Source organism: Phoca vitulina, unplaced genomic scaffold (genome assembly GCF_004348235.1).
Source record: "Phoca vitulina isolate PV1807 unplaced genomic scaffold, GSC_HSeal_1.0 scaffold146, whole genome shotgun sequence".
Classification (NCBI taxonomy): Eukaryota; Metazoa; Chordata; class Mammalia; order Carnivora; family Phocidae; genus Phoca; species Phoca vitulina.
The window spans coordinates 251,970-276,507 of NW_022589849.1; the positions used below are offsets into that span (position 1 = coordinate 251,970).

The 24,538-nt window shown below is 49.1% G+C and overlaps 2 gene segments (V, D, J or C); both read left to right on the top strand.

The window, feature by feature from the left end:
* The first annotated feature begins 4,000 nt into the window (after positions 1-4,000).
* Positions 4,001-4,840, top strand: LOC116628948. The segment is given in 2 exon segments: positions 4,001-4,046; positions 4,416-4,840. Coding segments are annotated over 2 exon segments (471 nt in total).
* A 5,303-nt stretch (positions 4,841-10,143) lies between these two features.
* LOC116628949 lies at positions 10,144-10,880 on the top strand (the record flags this gene model as incomplete). The annotated part of the segment is given in 2 exon segments: positions 10,144-10,216; positions 10,578-10,880. Coding segments are annotated over 2 exon segments (349 nt in total), but the record flags the coding sequence as incomplete, so codon positions are not given.
* Between the last annotated feature and the right edge of the window lie 13,658 nt (positions 10,881-24,538).

The following is a 24,538-nucleotide window of genomic DNA, read 5'->3' on the forward strand; positions in this document are numbered from 1 at the left end:
TTGTCCCATGCCTGGGACAGAAACTGAGTCTTCAAGAAGACATTAGTCCATTCATCCAAGCCAGCTGTTTCAGAACAGTGGGGAAGAAGGTAGAACCAGTGAATTCCATGGACATGGGCACATTGCAGTCCTTTATTTGATGTGAAATATGTACCTTGGACAGAAGCCTCCCTGAAATACTAGAACAGTGGGTGAGGCAACCTGCAGTACAAGGGTAATAGTTTGGGAAGAAGCATTGCAGTCAAAGTAAACCTATGTAGGTAAAGATCTATTCCAAAAAGTACAGAGCTATCCCTACCATGATGGAAGAGGTCTAATGTAATTAGTCTGCAACCAGGCTCCAGGCTGTTTCCCAAGAGAATGGTCTCATGCTGGGAACTCAGGGTTGGTCTCCGCTGTTGGCAGAGTGGTCCTCAGAAGTGGCCATAGCCAGGTGAACTTTAGTGAGTGGAAATTGACAGTGATTATCCCATGAATAACCACATACCTTGCAACATGGGCACTGTGTAATGGAGCCCACTGGACAAGTTCAAGTGTGGATGGACAAGAAGGCTGATCACCGTCCCCAGTCATGTCATATTATCCACCTGATTATTAACACCATTTCCTTTTGAGGACACATTATGGTAGACATTTTCATGGAACACACATAGCATCCTGCTCTGTATTCATTTGGGGAGTTCTACTCAAATATCTCTTCCTCAAACATCTTTTACCAGTTTTCTTACTGTGTTTCTTGGCATCTCTGGCCATCCACTGAACTCTGAGTAGAGCCTATAGGTCAGTATAGGCTCTGTCCTTCTCTCTGTCCAGGTGAAATGAACCAAGCACTCCGCTCAAATATTACCTCATTGGAGAGTTTTCCTCTACCCATGTTATGCAGGGTGTCCCAGAGGAGGGCTGCCGTGCTGATATTGTTAACCAGCAGAGTTGGCTGCATGGCATACGGGAACCTCTGTAAACAAGCTGTGTGTATTTTCTCTATATCAGCTGGTCTCAGGATCATCCCCTTCGGTCATAGTTAAGGAGACAGAGAAAAGGGAGACAGAGAAAAGATAATGCAGCAGGGGTTAGGGTCATGGGCATTGGGCCTCTTCCTCATACAACTCATCTGTTCCTTCAGGCCCTGGTGAAGCCTGATATCAAATTAACCTCTTCTGTTTGATGTTGGACAGCTGCTCTGAATGCCCATTTCCATGGCATTGTTGGTCAGTAGGCCGTCAGTCCAGGCAGGTGGTTCAGGTCACAGAGTAACTTAGTGGCTAATAAGGAGCATACATTCTCTGTTAAGGTTCAGTAGCAAGCCAAAGTGTTTCCCAAGTGGAGCTTTCTATTATACAGACGAGAAAAGTTGGTAAGCTGTCCATCTATTTCAGGCCTAGGAATAGCATCATTAACTAAATGATACCAGTGTCCTCTGTCAAATGAGTCTGATTAGTATTTGATCCCACTATTTCTTGTGGCAACCACACCCACCTTATCATTACTGATAAAATGTAACCACATGCCTCCTAAAAAAAACAAAATCCCATCAACCGCAACTTCGGTACCCAGGCAGAGTTCAGAATCTCTAGAAAATATATGTGTATACACTGTAAAAGGATGTACACACACATACATCTACAAACATACACAGAGCAGACACAATTAGTATATCTGTGCACACGTACAAGTATACTCATGTGTGTGTATGTTCATCAATATAAAGGAGTGTGTGGCAGGAATTTGATGGATGCGGAGACACACACAAACACACACAGGTGAGCCTCAGAGAAGCCACACTGACTGTCAGTTACAAACGGGCTCCAACTTCCCACTCAGTTCGCAGGGAGGTTCACACAGGGCTCCTCTTGTGATTCACTTTTCCTGGAAACATACAGCATGAGGATTCTAACACATCACACCTGCCCCTCAAGTTTTTAACTTAGGAGGAAATGTCACCTTGGAACTCAACTAGTTTGGAATCATAGACACCTAGGTCCTCACAGTCCCCGCATCCTCAGACTAACCAGACTCTTCTCCAGAGGGACTGACTCCAAACACACTTCAGTTCTTGCCCCTTCTTCCCATCCTGACAGAAGCCCCACAGTCCCCTCTGCAGAGAGGCCTCCTCTAACCTCTCCCCACACACTCCCTGTCTGTCATTTTGTCTGATGTCACTTCATTCTCTGCACATCACCCAACACTGCACACGTTCTTCTATAATTATTTTATTAATTGATCATTTTGTGTTTATTGTCATCCTAACTGGTCAGGAAGATTAAGGCAATACATGCACATCTCAACAAGAGGCATGAACGTTCAGATGCTTATTTTTCTCCCACAGAAATAAGTCTGAGGTCAGATGGTGGTTCTCCAGGTACTCACTTTTTCTCCCACCATCACTACTATGGAGGCTTTGCTTTGCCTTATTGTTGAGCGGACCTAGGGATGGCTGCCGCAGCTCCAGCCATCACACCCAAGTACAAGGGAAAGAGCACAACATACATTTATACTGTTTCTTTTCTTCACAAGAGCAAAAGTCCCCCAAAAGATCCCCAGGCACATGACACATTCATTGGTCAGCTCTGGGCCATGGATGGGGTCAATGCTGACCAAGTGGCACCTGAGAATAGCCATAGTGTGGCTTCTAAAAGAACATAGAAGACAAGATGCAGATAGAAGGGGTTGGAGTCTATGTGCTGTATCAGCAAAACACGTATATCCACTCTGCAGCCCCAGACTCGAGATGGAAATTGATAAAGTGACTGCGTCTTGTTCACACTAATTTCCAGGATAGAATGTCTGCGAGACCAAAGTGGGTCTGATTAATGTCTGTTAAGTGACTGTTCTCCTGTCTCTGACTTGGAAGCAAGTCACCTCTGCCCCAGGTTGGTCCTGCACCAGCCCCTGGCACCAGTAAGAGGCTGTCCCTGAGTCCTGCGTCCCCTAGTACCAAGCTCCAAAACCACATGCATGACGACCCACCACCCATACTTCAGATGAGCCCTGCATTCTCCTCCTCTAAATGAGCCTGCTCATATTTTCATGGGTAATCTGATCAGCACCTGCATGACCTTGAGGCTGGCAGGGACTACTTAGATAAAAGCAATTCCTCACATGGAGCCAAAAGTCCATGGATCAGGGACTCAAGATCGGAGCAGTGGATTCAGAATCTCCACCTGGAGGAAAGTCTTCCCTGCACCTGCAGCCGCCAATGCGGAGTGGTCTCTAGGGGGCAGCAGAGCTCACCTGGACATGGGGTGTGTATGGGCATCAGGGGTTCTAACAGCCAGGGAGGGTTCGTCACCACCACCTGAGACCTAAAGGAAAAGTCATAGGCTTTCTCTAGTGTCACCTTTACCGCTAACAAAAAATTCTGACTCGGTGTCGCTCAGATCTGTCTCTTTAAGAATTTGCCTCTGTCTCCTGCACAAGGTCCAGTACTTCATGCCTCTCCAGCCCAGCCCATTTATGCTAAAAACCAGTCACTGTCAATCCTTGCTCAAGCACTGCATCTATCCCAGGAACTGAATACACACTGGGGATACTGAGCCACAGAATCTATGACCTGCCCTAGGAGCTCTCCGTGAGGACATCACCTACAGCACCTCAATGGTTCTTGCAAAACTCCATGTGTGCTTAGCAAGTGAAGAATTTTCTTCATGTTTGATGCTCACAAACAGGGGTCTGGGTAGACACTGCACTGACCTAAGCCTCTTATGGTCACCTAGGAGCAAGGAAAGGAGAAAATCTGGGAAGGACATTTCAGAACCAATTATGGGACAAGTGGGTAAAGCAGAATCCCCTGGGCTGATGGTAGGTCTGCAGGGCTCACCCCTCCCTCTCTCTGCCCTTTGGGGCCAAGCCTTCTCTGAAACCACGAAGGTCCTCAGCAGCAGCCCCTGAGCCCCAAATGATTTGCATAACCTTCAGGTGTTTCCAGCGAGGGGATAAGAGAGGCCTGGGAAGGAATGTGCCCAGCCTAGTGCCTCAGGGAGAAAATCGGGGCAGCATCACCATGACTTGGACCCCTCTCCTCCTCGGATTCCTGTCTCACTGCACAGGTGCTGAGCCCAGGCTCACACCCACCCAGACCCACAGAACTGTCACAAGCCTGGCCCCGACATGGAGCTCAGCAGGGCACTGCTTGTGGGGGGCAAGATGCTCATGACCCTGCTGCAGGATGAGGGGCTGGAGGGCTCTGTGTGAGCCCTGAGGGGCTGCACCTACCCAGGGAAAGAGGTTCAGGGTTCTTATTTGTTCAAAAGCTCCATTCACCAGCCATGCTCAGGGGCCCCAGAGGCTGAGACTGATGGGAGGGGTGCCCTGTAAGTCCAGAGTATCCCTAAACTCCAATCTAGGTCACGTGGGTGGGGGCTTCCTAAAGATGAGACCTGAGTTTGAAAGCCCACCTCGCGTTTTCTCTCTTGCAGGTTCCATGGCTGCCTACGTGCTGACTCAGCCCCCCTCGATGTCAGTGAGCCTGGGACAGACGGCCAGGATCACCTGTGGGGGAGACAATGTTGGAAATACATATGTTTCCTGGCACCAGCAGAAGCCGGGCCAGGCACCCGTGACGATTATCTATGGTGATAGCAGCCGGCCCTCAGGGATCCCTGACCGATTCTCAAGCACCAATTCGGGGAACCCAGCCACCCTGACCATCAGCGGGGCCCGGGCCGAGGACGAGGCTGACTATTACTGTCAGTCCTATGATAGTAGTGGTACTGCTCACAGTGACACAGGCAGACGGGGAAGTGAGACACAAACCCCTTCCCCACCTGTGACCCTCTCCTCCAGCCCCAGGAGACCTGTGCACAAACCAATGAGCAGGTCTGACCCAGGTCCCCAGGTCTGAGGTCCACAGGCTGCTCCCTCCTCCCTGCCCCGAAGGCAGGCTCTACAGAGGATGTATGAGGGACAACACAAAAATTACCATTGTAATGAGACTCCATTTGTTTGAAGAGGCAGAGCATGACTGAACATGTTCAGTGCAGACGTGGATGACCCTTGAACAGGGCCACATCTCACTTTGGAGATGAAAACTGCAGTCAGTGTTTGACAGTAAAAATGCACTGGATGACAACAGATTAGTTTCTGCAAAAGAAGAGATTCGCGAACTCCACAACACCAAAGTAGTAACCATTCAAAATGAAATAAGAACCCCCAAAAAAAAGACAGTAAGAAATGAACAGAGCCTCGTTTGGTTGCGGGACCACCTCATGCAGCCCACTATACTTGTAACTGGAGCCTCCGAGCAGAGAAGACAGACAGGAGGGAATAGAAAAGATGCTTAAAGAAATATTGGACAGAAATATTACAAATTTGGTGAAAACAATAACCAACATATTCAAGAAGTTCAACAAAGCTCATGCTTGGGAACCAGGAAGTAACCACAGTGTCATCCACATCACAGTCACATTGCTGAACGCCGGTGTGGAAGAGTCATCTGCGAAGCAGCCAGAGAGAACACGCGGGTGGTATGCAGAGGGTAAATATGGTGAAAGCAGATTTTATTATGAGCAACGCAAGCAAGAAGACGGTGGAGAAATATCTTTTGAAAGAAAGATATTAAACTATGTATCTGTAGGGGGACCTGGGTGGCTCATTTGGTTAAGCGTCTGCCTTTGGCTCAGGTCATGATCCTGGAGTCCTGGGATCAAGCCACTTGTCCTGCTGCCTGCTCAGCAGGGAGTCTGCTTCTACCTCTCCCTCTGCCCCACTTGCACACTCTCTCTCTCTCTCAAATAAATAAAATCTTAAAAAAAAATATGTATCTGTAAAAAAGAAAAATCTGTCCACCTGAAATTCATTATCCAGTGAAAATATCTCTCAAAAATGAAGCAAGATAAAGCTTTCAGACTGCACAATCTCACATAATTGACCACCCACAGACACTCGCTACAACAGCGAGTGACAGACGCTCCTCACAGAGAGGAATAGTCTATCAGATAGCAAATGTGAACCCACACAAAGGGATGAAGATAATCAGCCATGGGGTCTACATGGACAAACCTAAACATCTGTCTTACATTAATGCCTCTGAATGACAACTGTGTGAAGACAAACATAATAACAATATGCCCTGGTTCATGATGAATCTCAAAATAAAACACAGGATCCCCATAGCACAAATTGGGGGGTGGGGTGAGAAGAACATATTAAAATAGTCTTATGTTCTATGTGAAGTGATATAAAATCACTGGAAGGTAGATTTTGGGAAGGTAGATTGCTCCTGTAAACCCTAAAGCAACAATAAACTAAAACCTTTCAATAACAAAGAGTTATATCTTTGTTATATCAACTTTGTTATATCAACTATATTGATAAGAGTTATCTAAGAGGTGTATTCGTTAGGTTCTCCAGAAAGAACCAACATGAGAGGCATACAGTTGACCCTTGACCAACTCGGGTTGAATTGCTCCAGTCCAGTTACTCACAAGGGTTTACACGACAGTAATGTAAATGTATTTTCTCTTGTTCATGCTTTTCCCCCCAAATCTGTATGTTCTATTCCCACAAGACAGCCAGGGGTGGGGAGTGTTGAGCAGCTAGCAGGTGGAGGGACATTCCTCCGGTAGAGGGTGCCTGCCTGGTCTGGGGTCTACACCAGAGCAGAAGCCTGGTTTTCAGGGAGACAGTAAGGGTACCGTGTGGACCTCTCCAAGGGACAGTGGGCTCGGGTGGGGGGTGCACGCTTGCAGAGCTATGGGTGGCAGGGAAGTTCCTTCTTTATTACCAGGGGCCCTTCTGTGGGACATATCGTGTCACCACACAGCTTTCTGGACGATATGGAACTTGGTGAAGGTCCATTTGATGGCATTCCCCTGCATGCTCCACCCCTTGGGCTGGGCTTCCATCCCCTTCCACAGTGGGTGGGTGACCTCCCTAGTCACTCAGATCTTGCTGTGCTCATGCAATTTGACCTTAGAGCCATCGGCGGACTGTCCCATCTGCACATTACTCCCTGGTTGCTGCCTCTCCGGATGGTCACAAGGGAAGGCCAGGCTCCACGAACCCGACTCAGCATAGGGGGCTTGCGGGTCGAGGAGCTTACTGCAGTTCATGTCTGTTTGCCACGTTGTTAGGGCCTGTTGGTGACGATGCACAAGTACAGATTGTACAGATTAAACGTATCCCCACCGATGTCCTTTGCTGAGAACTGCTGCACAGGGTGAGCACAGTGCCCGTCCACGCCAGAGACTCACATGGTGCTGGCCGGGCAGGGGCTGCCTGGGCCCCACACACCAGCACCAGCTATCCCAATTCCCTAATTTTCTTCTGCACAACACTTTCTTTTTGGACTCACCTTTTTTGTGAGAATACAGTATATGATTCATACACCATCGAAAATATGTGTTAATCCACTGTGTATGTTGTCAGTAAGGTTTCTGGTCAATAGGAGGCGATTAGTAGTGAAAATTTGGGGGAATCAAAAGTCATATGCAGGTTTTAGACTGCACCTCTGTCAGCACCCCTAACACCTGCTTTGTTCAAAACTCAACTGTAGTATGAATTTTTCACAACGGGTTCCAAAAAATAGATGAATGTGGTAGACTTCCCCACTCATTTCATGCAGCCATTGTTACACTGATACCAAAAGTACACATCACTAGAAAACTATAGACCGCTGTCTCCTACAAATACAGGCACAGAAATCCTCAACAAAACACTATCAAACTTAATCCAGCAGCATATAGAAAGAATTAGACACCAGGAACAAAAGGGATTTATTGCAACAATGCAAGGTGTTTCAACATACAAAACGATTAGTGCGATACATCGTATCAATGGAATAAAACACAAAACTCACATGATTTTCTCAATCGAAGCAGAAAGAGCATTTGACAAATGCAACATCCTTTCATTAGAAAAAGACTTAACACCCAGCAGATGAGCCACAATGACCGTCAGCTACAAAAAAGGCTGCTGTCTCCCTTTCAGTTTGCTCCAGATTCACACAGGAACCACTCCTGGGATTCACCAAAACCAGAAACAAACAGCAAAATGAATTCTGACAACACATCACTCCAGCCCCCCAATTTTTCATTTATAAGAACATATTACCTTGAAACTGACAAGTTTTAAATTACAGACACCTTAGGTGCTCACTGTTCCTTCAGGATCAGACAAACAGGAATCTTCCCTGCAGGGACTGACCCTGCTGTCCCCAAACACATGTCCTCGTGCCCCTTCCTTCTTCCCATCCTGACTGACAGCAGCTCTAGGGTCACCTCCCCAGAGAGGCCTCCTGCAGCTTCTCCCCACACAGTATCTGCCTGATATCCATCTTAATTGTCTGCATATTACCTACTACTGAACGGTTTTTCCCTATCATGTGATTAGTTCATTGATTTGTGGTCATTATTTCCCTACTGGTCAAAAAAACGTTAATGCAAACCATACCCATGATAATCAGAGGCAGGAACAGACAAACTCCCTCCCAACAAAGTCTGGAGGTAAATGGCTACTTTCCAGAGACTCACCAATTCCATGAGGTCCCAAATCTACTCACTTTTCTCCCCAATATCTCACCTATGGAGCTTTGCTTTTCATTCTTGCTGACAACACACCTCACATGGCTGTTGCAGCTCCAGGAAAGGCACTCCATATATCTGGTCTGTCTCCTTTCTTCATGAGAGTAAAAGTACCCAGAAAGATCACCAGATGAAGGACATATCCATTGGCCAGTGCTGAACCACAAGGTCAATGCTGGCCAAGAGGGACGTGGGAATAGCAATGGTTTGGCTTTCAAATGAATATAGAAGATAAGACTTAGGTAAAAGGTGGTAGGGGCTGTCTACTGTCTCACTAAAACAAGTGTGTCCACTATTGCACCCCACCCACAACATGGAAACTCTGAGAGAGAAACTGTCTTCTTCACAAAGATTTCCCAGGATTGAAAGTCTGCCAAACCAAAGTGGGTCTGAATAAAGGTTAGTCAGGTGAGTGTTCTCCTGTCTCTGTCCTTGGAGCTGTAGCCACCACCACCCTATTTTGGTGCACCAGCCACCAGGGCCAGTAAGAAGCAGTGCCTGAGTCCTGTGTCCCCTGGTGTCCAGCCCAGAACCACACTCCTGACGACCCATCACCCCAGTGGTAGGAGCAGTGATACCTCAGATGGGCTTTGCCTTCTCCTCCTCACATGGGCCTCTTCCGATTTTCATGGATACTCAGATCTCCTGCAGTCTGGCCTTGAAAGTGGCAAGGGCCACATAGAGAAGAGTAATTCCTCCCTGGGGCCAGCAGTCCAAGGATCTGGGAATCAGGATGTAAGCAGTGGGTTCTGAATCTGCACCTGGACAACGGACTTCCCTGTGCCTCCCGGAGAACGGCCACCAGGGGGCAGCAGAGATCACCTAGCCAAGCCACCTGGCCATGGGGAGGGTCTGGCATCAGGAGTTCTAACAGGGACGGTTGTTCACCAGGACCTGAGACCAGAAAGAAAGGGTGCAGGTTTTCTACACTATCACCTTTGACTCTGATGTAAAATTCTGACTCAGGGGCTCTCCATATTTGTGTCCTTGTGAATTTGTCTCTGTCTCTAGCACAGGTCCAGGATTTCATGCCTCCCAACCCAGCCCATTCCTGCTGCACTCAGTCACTGTCGATCTTTGCTCAAGCTGGGTCTGCTCCAGCATGCATTGCACCCTGGGGATACTGAGGCACAACATCCGTGACCAGCCCTCAGGACAGACACCTACAGCACTTCAATGGCTCCTTAAAACTCTACGTGCACATGGCAAGGGAGAACTTTTTGATCGGGTTCTAATGCTCCCCAACACAGATATGGCTTAGGCAATGCACTGACCTAAGCCTCCTAGTTCCTGCAGAGGAAACATGCTATCATGCTCAGAAAATGCAGACATACTCCACCTCTGCGCTCAGCCAGGACAGACCAGCTCAGGAGTGAAGTCAGGACATGGAGAGGATGGAGTTGGGCACCCCAGGCTATGGACCAGGAGGTGAAGAAAAATCCCCTGGGCTGAGGGTGGACCTCCAGGGCTGGCCCTCCCCTCTCTGTGTCCCCTGAGGCTGAGCCCTTCTATGAAACCATAAGGCTCTTCAATAGCAGCGCCTGAGCCCCAGCTCATTTGTATGACCATCCTGTCCCTTCAGAAAGGGGATAAGAGATGCCTGGGATCAATCCAGACCAGGCACAGGACTCTGGGAGCAGAATCCTTCACCATGGCCTGGACCCCTCTCCTCCTTGGCCTCCTTGCTCATTGCACAGGTGCTGCACCCAGGCTCAGACCCACTGCAGCCCCAGGGATCTGGGGCAATCCAGGCCCTGACTCTGAGCTAAGCAGGGAGCAGCTTGTCAGGGGAAGGATGGTCCTCACCCTGAGGCAGTGAGAGACTGGAGGCGTGTAATTCCCCCAAGTGCTCACTGGCTCTGACTTGTGCAGAGAAAAATGAGGATGATCTCCTTTGTGCAAATAGTCCATCCACCAGCTGGACCCAAGGGCCTCAGGTGCTGAGATGGTGGGAGGGTGGAAACAGGGCGTGGAGAATCCCTGGAGGCCAGGCAGGTGATGGTGTTCCGGGGATGAGACCCAGAGCTGGAAACCTAAAGCTCCTTTTCTTTCTTGTAGGTTCTGTGGCCTCCTATGAGCTGACTCAGCCCCCATCTGTGTCTGTGACCCTGGGACAAACAGCCCGGATCACCTGTGGGGGAAACAACATTGGAAGTAAAAATGTTTACTGGTACCAGCAGAAGCCGGGCCAGGCCCCCATGCTGATCATCTTCTATAGCAACAGATGGCCCTCAGGGATCCGTGACCGATTCTCAGGCTCCAACTCAGGGAACACGGCCACCCTGACCATCAGCGGGGCCCGGGCCAAGGACGAGGCTGACTATTACTGTCAGGTGTGGGACAGTAATGCTGATGCTCACGGTGACACAGGCAGATGGGGAAGTGAGACACAAACCCCTTCTCCACCTGTGTCACCCTCTCCTCCAGCCCCAGGAGGCCTGTGCACAGAGCAGTGAGGTCTGGCCCCAGTCACCAGATCCAAGGTCCCCAGACCTCCCAGCCATCCACCCTTCAGGCAGTACCTGTAGAGGGTGGTTTGATTTGGGGCTACGATATTGTCATGGCCTGAGTATGTTTGGAAACAGAGGGACTGGGTGGAAGGACAAACAGAAAGAAGCATCAATACACTGGTCATTATTCCTGCATTTCTATATGGTGGTCATGGACCACTCCTTCACGCCACTGGCCAGGATTATGACCAGAAATTTCCAGCTCCGCTGAGCTCCTGAAGCCCTGGCAGCATGGCAGCTGGGGATTCTGAGTGGAGCAGACCAGTGCATTACCCACTGTGGTCACCCCTCCTCTGGGCTCGCGCACGCACTCACCTCTGCCTGGAACCCCTGGAAGCTCATGGGGGAACTCTTCCCTGGGAAGTGCTCTTAGTTCAGAACACTGCCTCCTCCAGTCTCTGCCCCTTCTCAGAGAGATTCAGTTGAATATTTCCTGAAGCCAAGGTCCCAAGGCCCTACCCCCAGTACAGATATCCTGGAAGGTCTCAGCTTAAAGTCCCCCATGCAGGGATGAGGCCTCACCTGATGTCTCACTTTGTGTGGGTCACTTTTCCTTCTGCCCAGTTTGACCTCCCTCCTGCTCCTACATTTCCTACACATGCACTTCTCCACCTCAGAGTCTGCATTCTGGAACCCAATCCAGGATAGCCTCTATCACCGCCATGGTCCCCAGGGACCTCAGGAGGCCCCTGTGTACACACACAAAGCTCTGGTTTCTCCCACAAATCCACAATGTGTGTGTCCAATCCCCACACAGATCACATTGTTACTTGTGTTTTTATACAATGAGAAGAGATGCAGACCCACTAGGTGCTCTGGGTTCTGACAGACAGTTGGAGAGTCACATCCATCCTGATGGTGAATGAGGGACATTGGGAGAGTTGCCTCCTCCTACAAAGTGGCCAGAAGATACACAACCATGGGAGTGAGACACACAATGTGTTCTGCCTCACTTCTACCCTCCAAATTGTGCCCAAGAATTTCTCTTTACACTCACCCTACCCAGAAATGCAGAGAGAAAGGAATTTTGTGAAATACAGTTCAGCCTGTCAATGCTGACAATTAATAACCACCACAGTCCCCCCTGCTCCACATGACACTCACCCAGATCCACACAAACCACAGTCTCCGAATAAAGAGAATGTTGGCTACCATGTTTCTACCTAATGTGATGAAACTATCCAGTGAACAATTACAAACATGCTCACCCTTTCCCCACAAGAGGATTCAAAATACATTTTAGTCTACTAGTGATCTTTATTTTTGTCCCTGCTGATTTGATATCCCATAACTTCAATATTGAGATGTAGTTTACTAGTGTTAACACATCTAATGATAGATGATAATGGGATGACACAGGTGAACAAAAGAGAAACATATGCTTAATATGTATCCAAACTTATTCATGTCAACATAAGGAAGAAACACTTGTTACTTTTACTGTGCTCATTTCTGCCACTACCTCGTGGTCAGAGTGATGTCTCTAATTACCTTCTTCAAGACCCCATGTCCCCCTTGCCCACAGAAAATTCCTGAGCTAGTCATGATCCCTGCCAGGTGGGACAACCAAGCCTTTACCTGGAAGGTGGGTCCATTATCAGACCTGCTGCATTGGATTGTGATGAATTTATGACTGTAATCACAGTCCCAGGGAGTATTTGGGGATTTCCTGAATCCATGCATATACCTGCTTACCCCAGTTGTGTTGTAGATACCCAGTTGCCCCATGATAGACATCAGGATTCCCCTATCCAGTGCCCCCTACTTTTCCTGGTGATTCACTGCCAGGAAGACACGGGCGTGGGGGTATGGTGCCTTCTCAACCACCAGAGCAGTGCGGTCAGTATCTCACTGGGGTATCCCATCCACAATGCACACCCTATGTGGCTGGTGAAAAAGTCTATTATTAAACCATTTTTTCCACATCATTACAGGGTCTAGAATCTGAATCAAGCTCAGTGACCAGAGAGGAACAGTTAAGCCCCAAGAACCAGGTGGCCTGGTAGGACCTGGGAAGACAAGGAGAGGAAGTGAGACTTTCCATGGTAGCCTGAACCCCTAGCCTGTGAAACTCAGTGAGCACACAGTCCCCTGGGGAGGGTTTGCTCCACAAGATGCAGATGCAGCTCTGGGGTGGCCCCGGGCATCTGCATGTGCATGAGCCTGTGGTGCTGGTCCTCCGAGGACCACACTCTGAGTAGCTTCGTCCTGCTTCCCTGCTGCACCGAGCACAGGTGAGAGGCCCAGAGAGAGGCACAGAGTGAGGGACAGGTGCCCTGCTCCCTACCACTCAGGGTCCATGGGGTCAGGGCCCTGCCCTCACTGTGTCCACACTGTTCCCTCTCCTAAGGGCTGGGCCAGTCACTTCTGACTCAGCCTCCCTGTCTTCCTCCAGGCCCCTCTCTGCTCCTCTCATAAGCTGTGAGCCTCCCCTGACCTGAGGCCACCTCCATCCATGTCAGTGGCCCTGGGCAGGCCCAGGATCCCCTGCTCTGGAGATGAGCTCAGGAGTGAACTTGAATCTTGATACCAGCAGAAGCCACACCAGGTCCCCGAGCTGGTTATATATACAGATGTGAGTGACCATTTGGGGCTGATTCTGAGGATACAACTTAAGGACATGCCTCACCAGAGCATGACCAGGACCACAAGGGCCAGGACGAGGCTGCTCATTGCTGTGTCACCTATCATCACAGTGAGAGTGTCTGGCAGTGACTCACAGAGACAGAGAGGGATGTGCATTGGGACACAAACCCTCCTCCATGGCCTGGCTCTCTCTCTCACCTGCTCTCTGAGCAATGGCTACTCAGGCCTTCAGATCAGGTATCCTCCCTGATCCTAGCCTGGCCCCTGCAGAGTGGGAGACTCTAGCAGGTTCTCTATCCTCCGGTCTGTGTTTATCCTACTGAACAATGGCAGAGTGGGGGGCTGTTCTGACTATGGGGACTGTTGTTGAGTTTCATGGTTGAGAGCAAAGATTTAGGATGTCATCGTACATCACTTGGACCCCAGATGTAATCACGCATCACTCGGGAGGGGAGGCAGCTGCCTCAGACAGCACAGTCCTGCAGGAATTCCTCTTCTCCTTGGGTACAGGCAGCCTAGGTGGGCCCCAGGGGCTGTGTCTCCTCTGGTTCCTGGATGAGTTGTCCTCACATGCAGAAGGGCTGCCTGAGGCTTCCTGAAGAGGGGACCAGGCCCCTGCTGCCCCAGGCCCTGCCCTCAGATTTTACGAAACTCTGGAGGAAGTGCAGACACCACCTTGGGGTCCACAGGGGACTTTCTCCTGGCACCACTGTCCTCCCACTGCCCCAAGTCACCTGCACCAGGCAGGTCTGACCCTTAGCTCACGCCCAACCCCATGTGACCCCGTGTGGTGGCCACGGCTGCATTCGGGTCTCACCTATAGTTCTAAGGGGAGAGACCTTTTCCAAGATGTGAATAAAATTGTATCATAACTTGAATTTCTCTTCATGAATCTTTCACTTGCAGTTTTGAATTTGATTTGTAGAGCATAGCATGAGGTCCAAATGACAGAGGAGGAATTTATTAAGAAGGAAAAGCAGAAGCTTCCCCTATTTCCACCCTGGCTTGTGTCAGAGCGATATCTTCAAAGGAGTTGTGAGAAGAAAACCATTTTCTCCTCACAAAAGCATATCAAGTGCCATTGGAATCTTTCATCTAAAATTTACTTATTGACCTAATGAAACGAAAAAAAAAAAAGATGATTTTTTTATGGGAATCCCTATGGCTAAAATAAGATTTCAAGGGATTTTTCGGGTTAAAGGATCATGACAATGTCCCTCTAGGGAATGATAATCTGGAGATTCCCACCAGAGGCTTTCTCATCATCATGACCATGAATGGGCGGGCGGGCACCTCCCTGGTCAGCAGGTGTCACAGTGGCCAAGTGCAGCAGCGCCCCCCACAGGCAGCGGGCAGAACTGAGAGGAAGGAGCTGTCTCCTTCAGGACCTGGAACGTTCTGGCTGAGGCTGGCCCACCTCCCCTCTTGGCCTGGGGCAGGGGACAGCTGCTGCCTTGCACCTGCTGGCTTCTGCTCTTTTCTCTCCCTCTCCGGGGACCTGCACTCCTCTCCCGGCTCCCTTCCCTGTCAGGTGCACCCCTCCCTCATGTTCCAGCTCAGCTCGGCCAGTCTGTGGATGCTGGGGAAAGCAGTGCAGGTCATCGACAGGGGACAAGACGGGGGGACAATATCAGAGCACATGGAGCACCCTGGTCTCCCTGTGGCTTAGGTGTGTATTGGGGGGAGGGGAGGGATGATAACCACTGCCCTGAGCGACCTCAGCCCCCAGGTGACCTAGGGAGATCCCAGGCACTGAGCACACCTGTGCCAGACCTGTTCCTACCTCAGCAGCTTCCTCCTGGAGGCCCTTCAATGTTCCCAGCAGCTGCGCAGAGGACCTGACTTATTACCTGGAAATTGCCCCTTACACACCTGACACATCCTCTGTGCCCCGAGCGCTCACCTAAGAGAAATCTCCACACAGGCCTGGAACTGGAACTGAATCTCAGATCTCTCAGATTTGTCCTGTTCTTCCACACGACTATCCCTCCCAACCTCAGCACCTACCTGAAGTCAGGACAGGGCTTTCTTCACATGTCTCACTGCTTGTTTCTCTTCCTGACCTGACCAGTGCCAGAGTTCCCTCTTCAGTAGGGACTGTGTCTTGTTCATGCAGAATGCCCAGGATGGAATGTGGGCCAGAACAATGTGGGTCTGAATAAATGTGTGCTGGGAGGATGCTCTCCTCTCTCTGTCTTTGGGACATTAGTCCCTGGTCACACACATACACACACACACACACACACACACACACACACACACATATCAGCCCTGCATCCATAGTTGGCACCAGAAAGAGCCATCCCCTAAGTACTGGGTTCCCCAATGCTAACGCATGGGCAGGGAAGCCTCAGTGAAACCAGTCCTCTTTCCTCCAAATGAGCCTGTTCATGTTTTCATGAGTAATCTGGGCCCCTCATGTCAGAATATGAGGCAGGCAGAAGCCATGCATAGAAAAGTCGTTCCTCACTGGATCAGGACTCAGAAACTGAGCTGTGGTTTATCAATCTACACCTTTATGCCTGCCCTTCCAGCAGGCAGTGTGGATCGGCCACCAGGGGGCAGCAGGGATCACCTGGCAAAACCACCTGCAGATGCAGAGAGGGCTTGGGCTTCAGGGCTTCTGACACGCAGCCCGGGTTCGTAACCAGTACCTGAGACCTTCAGGTCATTTGGCTTTGGCCATTTATCTACAGTGTCATCCCTCACTCTCAAGTACAAATTCGTCAGGGTACCTGCGTGTACGGTCCTGCCCATGGAGACATTGCCTATTTCTCCAATACAGGTGCAGCCAAAAAGTCCCCCACCAACCCAAGCCCTAGCCCATCCTAATGAAACAAAATGCTGTCACTGTCCACAAACACTCACCCTTCCTGTGACCCCATGTTTCCTTTCCCCCTCCTTTCCCTGTGCTGAGAGTCCCCTGTCCTGCCAGACACAGCTCTTCCTCCTTCTTAGAAGGTCCTCCTACAGGGGACTGGAAAATTCTGTTCTTCCCTCTCAGTTTCTGCAACACAGTTATTTTCTCGGTAAGCTTTTCTTGACTTAACTTATAGATTAAGATGTTTATTATATATTTTTCCCCAAATGTGAAGACAAGTTACTTATGACAACCCTTCCCTCTAAGAGTTACTAAACTTTGGGGTCCTCTCTCATTCTCTTATATGACAATATTTCTTTTTGCACCTGATCTGTTCCTGACCCTGACTGCAAAATAGGGATACTGAGGCACAACCCCTATGACCTGCTGCAGGGACTCACAGCTGAGAGCAGGCACTTACAGCACCATGATGGCTTTGGAAACACCATGTGCTCTTGAGGGAAGATTAATTTTATTTGGTCTCTGTGGTCCACAAGCTGTGATCTAGGTTGGACCCTGAACCTGTGCAAGCCTCATAGTGCCAGTTATAGAATGGGATCAGAAAATAAAGACTACTCCACCTCTCAGGTCTCAGTGGCCAGGCCAGCCAAGGAGTGAGACACCAACCCCTTCCCTGTATGTGTCCCACCCGCCTCCAGCCCCAGGAGGACTGTGCACAAAGCAATGAGCAGCTCTGGCCCAGGTCCCCAGGTCTGAGGTCCCCAATCTGTCCCCTTCCTCCCAACCCTCCAGGGTGGATTGGCAGGGGATTTGTAAACAGTTATCAGAACTCCATCTCCTCTGAATGTTTAGGAGCAGATATGGAAGATATTTTTCAAAGTCCAAATCTTTTAAATCTTTGCTAAATTAAATTGTCCAAAATTAAGAAATACACAGGATAGACTGACAACAGATATGAGGCCGCCAAAGAAGAGATTATAGAATTTGATGTCTAAGTGATGGAAACTATTCAAAATGATATACAGAGCAAAAACCCTAAAGAAATTATAAAGGCTCAGTGCCTGGAAGACACCTTCACACCACCCAGACAGTGTGCAAGTGTAAGGATTGTGGGAGGGAAGATAAGGAACTGAAGGTGAATCAAAAAATCTGTGAAGACATAAGTTACAAAAAGGCTTCAAATTTGGAGAAACCCAGGAACCAATGTATCCACGAAGCTCAGCAAAGCTCGGGCACAGGGAACATGAGAGACAGCCCAGCACACATCGTATGAAATTTCTACAAACCAGCGATGCAGATACTCTCACAGCCAGAGAGGAGAGTCGTGTTCCCTACAGAGAACCAGCGTCGTGCTGGGAGCACCTTTCTCATTACAAGCCATGTGAGCAAGAATACAGGGGAGCAATGGTTTCAAAATCTTAATAGAAAGCACTGTTAACTTTGTTCCTTACCCAGGGAAAATGGCATTGAAAATTGAAGACAACTAAGCCTTTCTCAGACTGCTAACCTCCCAGACTGATCACCCACAGACCCTCAGCACAAGCGACAGTGAAGGACACCCCTTGAACAGAGGGAAAGTGTAACAGAAGGAAATGTGAGCCTACACAAAGAAATAAAAAGCATCTGGTGTCATAACTACAAAGATAAATATACAAACAATGGTTAATGTCTATAAAAGTCAACTGCTTAAAGCAAAAAAAATATAGCAATGTGTTTGATTCATAATGGATTACAAATAATACACATGACAATGAGAGCACAAATGATGAGGAAGATGAGACCATGTTATGAGGTCTTCATCCTGCATGTGAGTGATGTCATATCACTGGGAGGAACTTTCTTAAGGTAGGAGGTGAGAACTGTAAACTCTAAAGAAAGCATTAAAATAAAACCATTTTAACAAAGAGTGAGAGCTAAAAAGGTGCATGACTTAGGAATGTCTAGAGGGTGCAGATCCAATAGGACATGGATGTCATGTTCATGTATGTGTGTATTTATCTGTGATGCACAGAGAGACAGCGACAGTGGGAGAGACACTCACATTGTGAATGGGCCCAGGCGGTCCTGGGGCGGCAGGTCTGGAAGCTGCCGGACAGGACAGAGGGCTGTGCATGGAAAGCAGGACGATGTTGCAGACTTTCATCCAAATTTACTCTAATGATTGAAATGCAAAGAAGAGACAGAGAAGAAAATTAAAGGATTGCAATCAAACTGCTAGAGATGAAAACTGTAACATCTCAGATCACAAATACAAGGGCTGAGATTAGCACCAGACATGACAAGATGAAGAACGTGAGGGAATCTGAAGACACAGCACAGACACTGCAGAGTGAAAGACACAAAAAGAGTTTATAGTTGAACAGACCAGCACTGAATATAGGAAAATGTTAGCAACGTGATTGTGAACCCAGGGAGTGAGGGTGGAGGGGTGGAAAAGAATATTTGATGAGTCATTGGCCACAAATGTATTAAATTTCATGAAAATTCAGTACCTATAGTTTACAAATTCTTGATAAACCCCAAGCAAAGAAATATGGGGGTGGGGGGAACAACACCCCAACACCCATCAGGTACCACATTGTTTAAGGCAGAGAGAAAGACACAGTGTGAAAAGCAACCAGAGAGGAAAGATACTTGTTTCAGGGGAACAGTGATAAGGATTCAGACTGATTTCTCATGAGCAGAAATGCACACAGACGGCAGTGGATTAACATCTTCAAAATACTGAGAAAAACAAAAAGAAACCACTTATGTTTTTATCCAGGGAAAATATCCTTTAGTAATAAAGGCTAAATAAAAATTTTTTTCAGATATACCAAACTGACAGAACTGATCATCAGCAGACCTATAACACAGGAAATAATACTGGACTCCCCTCAGGCAGGAGGAAGTGATTCCAGAAAGAATCCAAATCTACAAAATGAATGTAAGAGTCAGAAATGATAACTACAGGGATAAATATGAAGAATTTTTGATCTAATCTCTGCATATGTTGGAATTTTTCACGTAGCTAACAGTAATGGATATGACATTCCTACCACAGCTCTGAGAAGAGAGAGTGAGAAGTGGGTTCTAATGGCTGATGCTCTCTGTCACGTGGAGTGGCGTCACCTAAATGTAGCCTGTGACAAGTCACAGATGACAGGACAGCAAGGAGTTACAGCTAAATAGCCAAAACAGAAATAAAATAGATTGTAAGAAATATTCTGTTACTCAAAAACAAGAGATAAATGGAAAAGGAGAATAGAGAAAACATGGAACATAAAGAAAATAAAAAGCAAGACGTGTTACCACTCACAGTCAGGAAACCGTCTAAATGCCACAATTAAAAGACAGACATTGTCAATTTGAATTTGATAGCAACAACCAAGGATAAGAAACCTACACTAAATGAACTTATACTAAGTGCAAGATCAGGACAATATTCCCACTCGATTCTGTTCCATAATTCAGGATGTAAAAAAAAAAACAGAACAGAGAATCTGGGAAGATGAATCGAACTTTTACAAATGGTTAGGATGGAATATTTCATGTCATGTGAAACACACAAAAATGGAAGTAAATGATCACAAGGGACATTTCATGAGAACATCAACAGAAATGCCCTCACCTCTCCCTCCCCCAATTTTTATGGTAGCAAACACAGAGTGACCAGAGCTCCCCTATGGAGCTGAGAGGTGAGGGAAGCTCCATGTAAGCCAAATGTATGAAGCTCGCCCAGAAGCACAGAGATTCTCTCCACCAGCATGAGAAGGAGCATTTTTCGTAAGAACCAGTGAAAGGGCATGAGGGAGACTTTGGGAGGCCAGGCTCAGCAGTGGACTCAAGAAACAGAATCTGGGGTCCCCACCATTGCCTGGACCCTCCTCTGCTCCCCCTCGTCACTCTCTACCCAGGTGCTGCGCAGGCCCTGCTCACAGACTCAGCCCCCACGGGACCCTGAGCATGACCTTGAGCCTGAGGTCAGCCCAGAGGGTGCTGGAGGGGTTATGACCCAGAGAATGAGCCCCACGGTGTCCTGAACCTACAGGACTTGTGTCCGCTCCAAGACTCATCTGACCCCATTACTGTGGCCACGAGACCCCTGTCACTCCCTCAAACTTGGAGCCCAGAGAGCACAAAGCAATAACGCAGAGCAGAGCCAGCAGGACCCAGGCCAGGCCCCTGCACCCCCAAACAGCCTCCAAAGTCCCCACAGATTCTCCAGCTCAAACCTGGGGCATGACACCTCTGACCCTCCTCACCGGCATGCTACCCAGGCTCCCTTACAGGCCAGGCCACTAGGGGGACAGCAGTGAGCTGAGGGACAGAAGCCCTGCTGCCCAGCCTGGCCTCACCCTCTCTCCCACCCGCCCTGGTCAAGCTCTGCCCTGATGAGCCCAGAGTCTGAATCCAACACATCTGGGCTCCATCCTGGACTCACCCCACTCTCCACTCTCCTCTGTTTTCCTGGGAAGCTAGCCTCTCTGGGCCTCAGCTTTACCTGCTGTGAAATGGGGAAGCTTACACTCATGTAAGACACAATTTTTTCAATGATACAAAACATTGTAAGGGTCTTCCTAATTAGAGAAACTCCATGTGATCTCGGTGAATTCACCTTGGACTTGGAGTCTCCCATCTTCTGTGGGTTGAAGGAAAAGTTGTCATCTACACTGTGACCTGCATCATATGCAATTGGATCCAAGTCTGAATGCGCAGTTTGCCAGTTCCACAAAACCACAGACTAGGCTACTTTACAAATTCTCCTGCTCCAAACTCCAGGAGATGTGGGTTAGAATAATAAAAAAAGTAGTAAAAATAATAGTAATAACAATAAAATTAAATCTTTGCTTACTCAACTGAACTTAGCACCAGAATCATCACCTATTGCTCTGATGACCCAACTACACTGATGGGGATGCAGGAATCATCGGTCCTGATTCTTAAGTACACGAGAATCTGCTAGCTGTCGGACACCACACAGGTTTGTCTGGACATTGACCTTTTCAAATACAATACACTTGACCCTGAACTCTCCTTTTTGTAAGAAGCCAGCAGGCGAGGCCAAGGCATTTACCCTGGGACAAGCACGGGAATTGAACCTACCCTGCCTCCTGAATGGTGTATGTGACCTTGTGTGCTGGGCTGGGCAGGGCAGGGGGGGCAGCTGCCTGTGGGAGGCAGGACTCCCAGGTCCACACCCCTCCTCAGGTGACAGGGGCTGTGGGGGGACCTGCAGGGGGGAAGCTCCTGGTCTGAGCCTCCTCCACCAGCAGGGGGCAGCAGGGCTGCATCAGGAGCCCCAGGACAGAGGCTGGGGCCGCCCAGGGGAGCCTCACAGGGACACCAGGCCCAGGGGTCAGCAGGGGTCCAGGGTTCAGTCCTCAGAGACTGTGGGGATGATCCATCCTTATCTCCTCAGGCTGCAGGGACCATGTTCTAAGGGTCAGACACACAGTGTCACCCAGGACACATGGGAGTGACACAGTGAGCACCTCACATGGGAAACTTGGGTCCCCTCTCTGTCCACCAGTGCTCCCAGGGTCTGATTCCTCTGTGCTGGGCACATCCAGAGATGCCCCGATTACTCAAACACTGCCTCTCCTTCCCACCTCCACCCCAACTCAAATCCGGGGCTGCAGCTTCCTTGCTCATGAGTGTCTCAGGGGATGGGAGGTGGGGCACTCGGGACCCCTGGTCCCCGGAAGGAGCATCCGCAGCCTCCCTGTGAGACTGTCTCCAGGGTGACATGATTTTCATGGCCTCAGGCCACATCTCTGGTCCCTGTGCTGTCCTTGCTTCAGGGACAGAACCCAGTTCCCAGGAGGGACCACTCACTATCCAGTCCCCAGAGCTCACGCTGTGTGCAAAGATGTGACCCGGGGGACCCTCACAGAGACCCAGAGCTTGAAGTGAGTCCCTCAGTCAGGGGTGGGTTCTGACACTGTTCACAAGTTTCCATGAAACATGGATGAAAAAAATGAAAGGGATCAAAGTGTTGACAATGCCAGTCTCTGGTCCGCTGTGGGATGGGGGGTGTTACAGAGACAGAAGCACCACGTGGAAATAGACTAGAAGTTGTGATGAATCTCCAACAGCAGGTGGTTGTGTAACAAGGAAGTTCCCACATGCACCATGGTGAGCAGGTGTCAGAATGAGAGGGTTTCCTATTCGGATGACATGTCGAGGATGGGACCAGAGTTCAGCTGGAGGATACAAAAGGGACATGACATAGGGGTAGGGGATGAGACCACAGGACCACCTTTCCCTGAAACAGGTGTTGTCTGTAGCTCTGCAAGGCCCCAGCTCAGCCCCATGGCCAGGCTCCTGAGAGGTCTCCCGGGTGCTGACCCAGCTGCCCTGTGCTCAGTGACCCTGGGACAGATGGCCATGATCACCTGTCCGGGAGACAATATAGAAATCCGGTATACAGTGGTACCAGCAGAAGCCAAGTCAGGACCCCGTGCTGGTCATATAGGACAATAGCAAGCTTCCCTCAGGGATACCCAAATGATTCTCCAGCTCCAACTTGGAAGACAGGGCCACCCTATACACCAGTAGGACCAGGGCCAAGGATGAGGCTGACTACTACTGTCAAGTGTGGGACAGTGGTCGTAATGCTCACAGTGACATCGATAGCCGGAGATGTGAGACACAAACCCCTTCCCAACTGTGTCAGCCTCCTTCAGCCTAGGAGGACTGTGGACAAAGCACAGTAGGTCTGGCCCAGGTCCCCGGATCTGAGATTCCCAGATCTCTCCCCCAACCCAGTCCTCCAGGCAGCCTCTGCACCATGTGGATCAGGAGTGCATATGCAGGAGGCAGGATGGGGCTGTCATGTTCTCTTGACTGCTGTTTGTGGGGGATGGAATTTCAGGCTGGAAGGACACACAGAGAGACGTCCATGGAGACATGACAAGCTCAAAATGACAAGGGGACATTTCAGCTTTCAGTTGATAGAATCATGCTGTGTCACTTGGTGGACATATTCTCCTCTAGAACTAAGACCTCTTGGCAGCAGAGTGTAAGGTCAGGTGACAAGGACTGAACATTTTGCAGTGGGTCACCCAGAATGCCAGCGAGTGGGGACATTCCCAATTCCACCTCTTGATTCCTGAACCCATGAATGCTGGCTATGGGAGAAACAGCATCACATATTGGACACAGACCCAGTGCAAATATCACTTCATGCCAAATCATGCCCCAGTCCCACAAGGTGTTACCATGTGACTGGACAGTAAACAAGTCTGCGAGAGGCCAGTAGTCCATCATTCAAGCCAGCTGTTTCAAATGGTGGGGAACATGGTAGAACCAGTGCGTTCCATGGGCATCGGCACACTGCAGCCCTTTTCTGATGTGAACTGTGAGCCTGGGATGGAAGCCACACTGAATACTAGAACAGTGGGTGAGGCATTCAGTAAGTGCAAGGGTTACAGTTTGGGAAGAAGCACTGCAGACAAAGAAAGCAAGTCCCTATCCAGAGTAAAGGTCTATTCCAATAAGGACAGAGCTTTCCCTTCCATGATGGATGAGATCTAATGTTATTCATCGGCCACCAGGCTCCTGGCTGATTCCCAAGGGAATGGCCTCACCCTAGGAACTTAGGATTGGTCTCTGCTGTTGGCAGAGTAGATCTGAGAAGCGGCCATAGCCATGTCAGCTATGAGTGGACCTCCCTAGGGATTATCCCATGAATAACCTCCCGCCTTGCAACATGGCCACTTTGTTATGGAGCCCACTGGACAAGTTCAATGTGGATGGACAAGAAGGCTGACCACCGTCCCCAGTCATGTCACATTATCCACCTGATTATTAACACCATTCCCCTTTGAGAACTCACTCGTGCGGGCATTTTCATGGAACACAGATAGCTCTGTATTCCTTTGGGGGTGGGTTCCACTCACATATCTCTTCCTCAAACACCTTCCACCACTTTCCTTATTGTGTTTCTTCCAAGTCTCTGACCGTCTAGCCAAACTGAGTCAGAGACCATAGGTTAGAATAAAGCCACTTCTGTCCTTCTCTCCATCCAGGTAAAATAAATCAAGTCCTCTGCTCAAAGTCGCCTTATTGAATTCCCACCCATATTATGCAGGAGTGTCCCAGATGAGGGCTGCAAAACT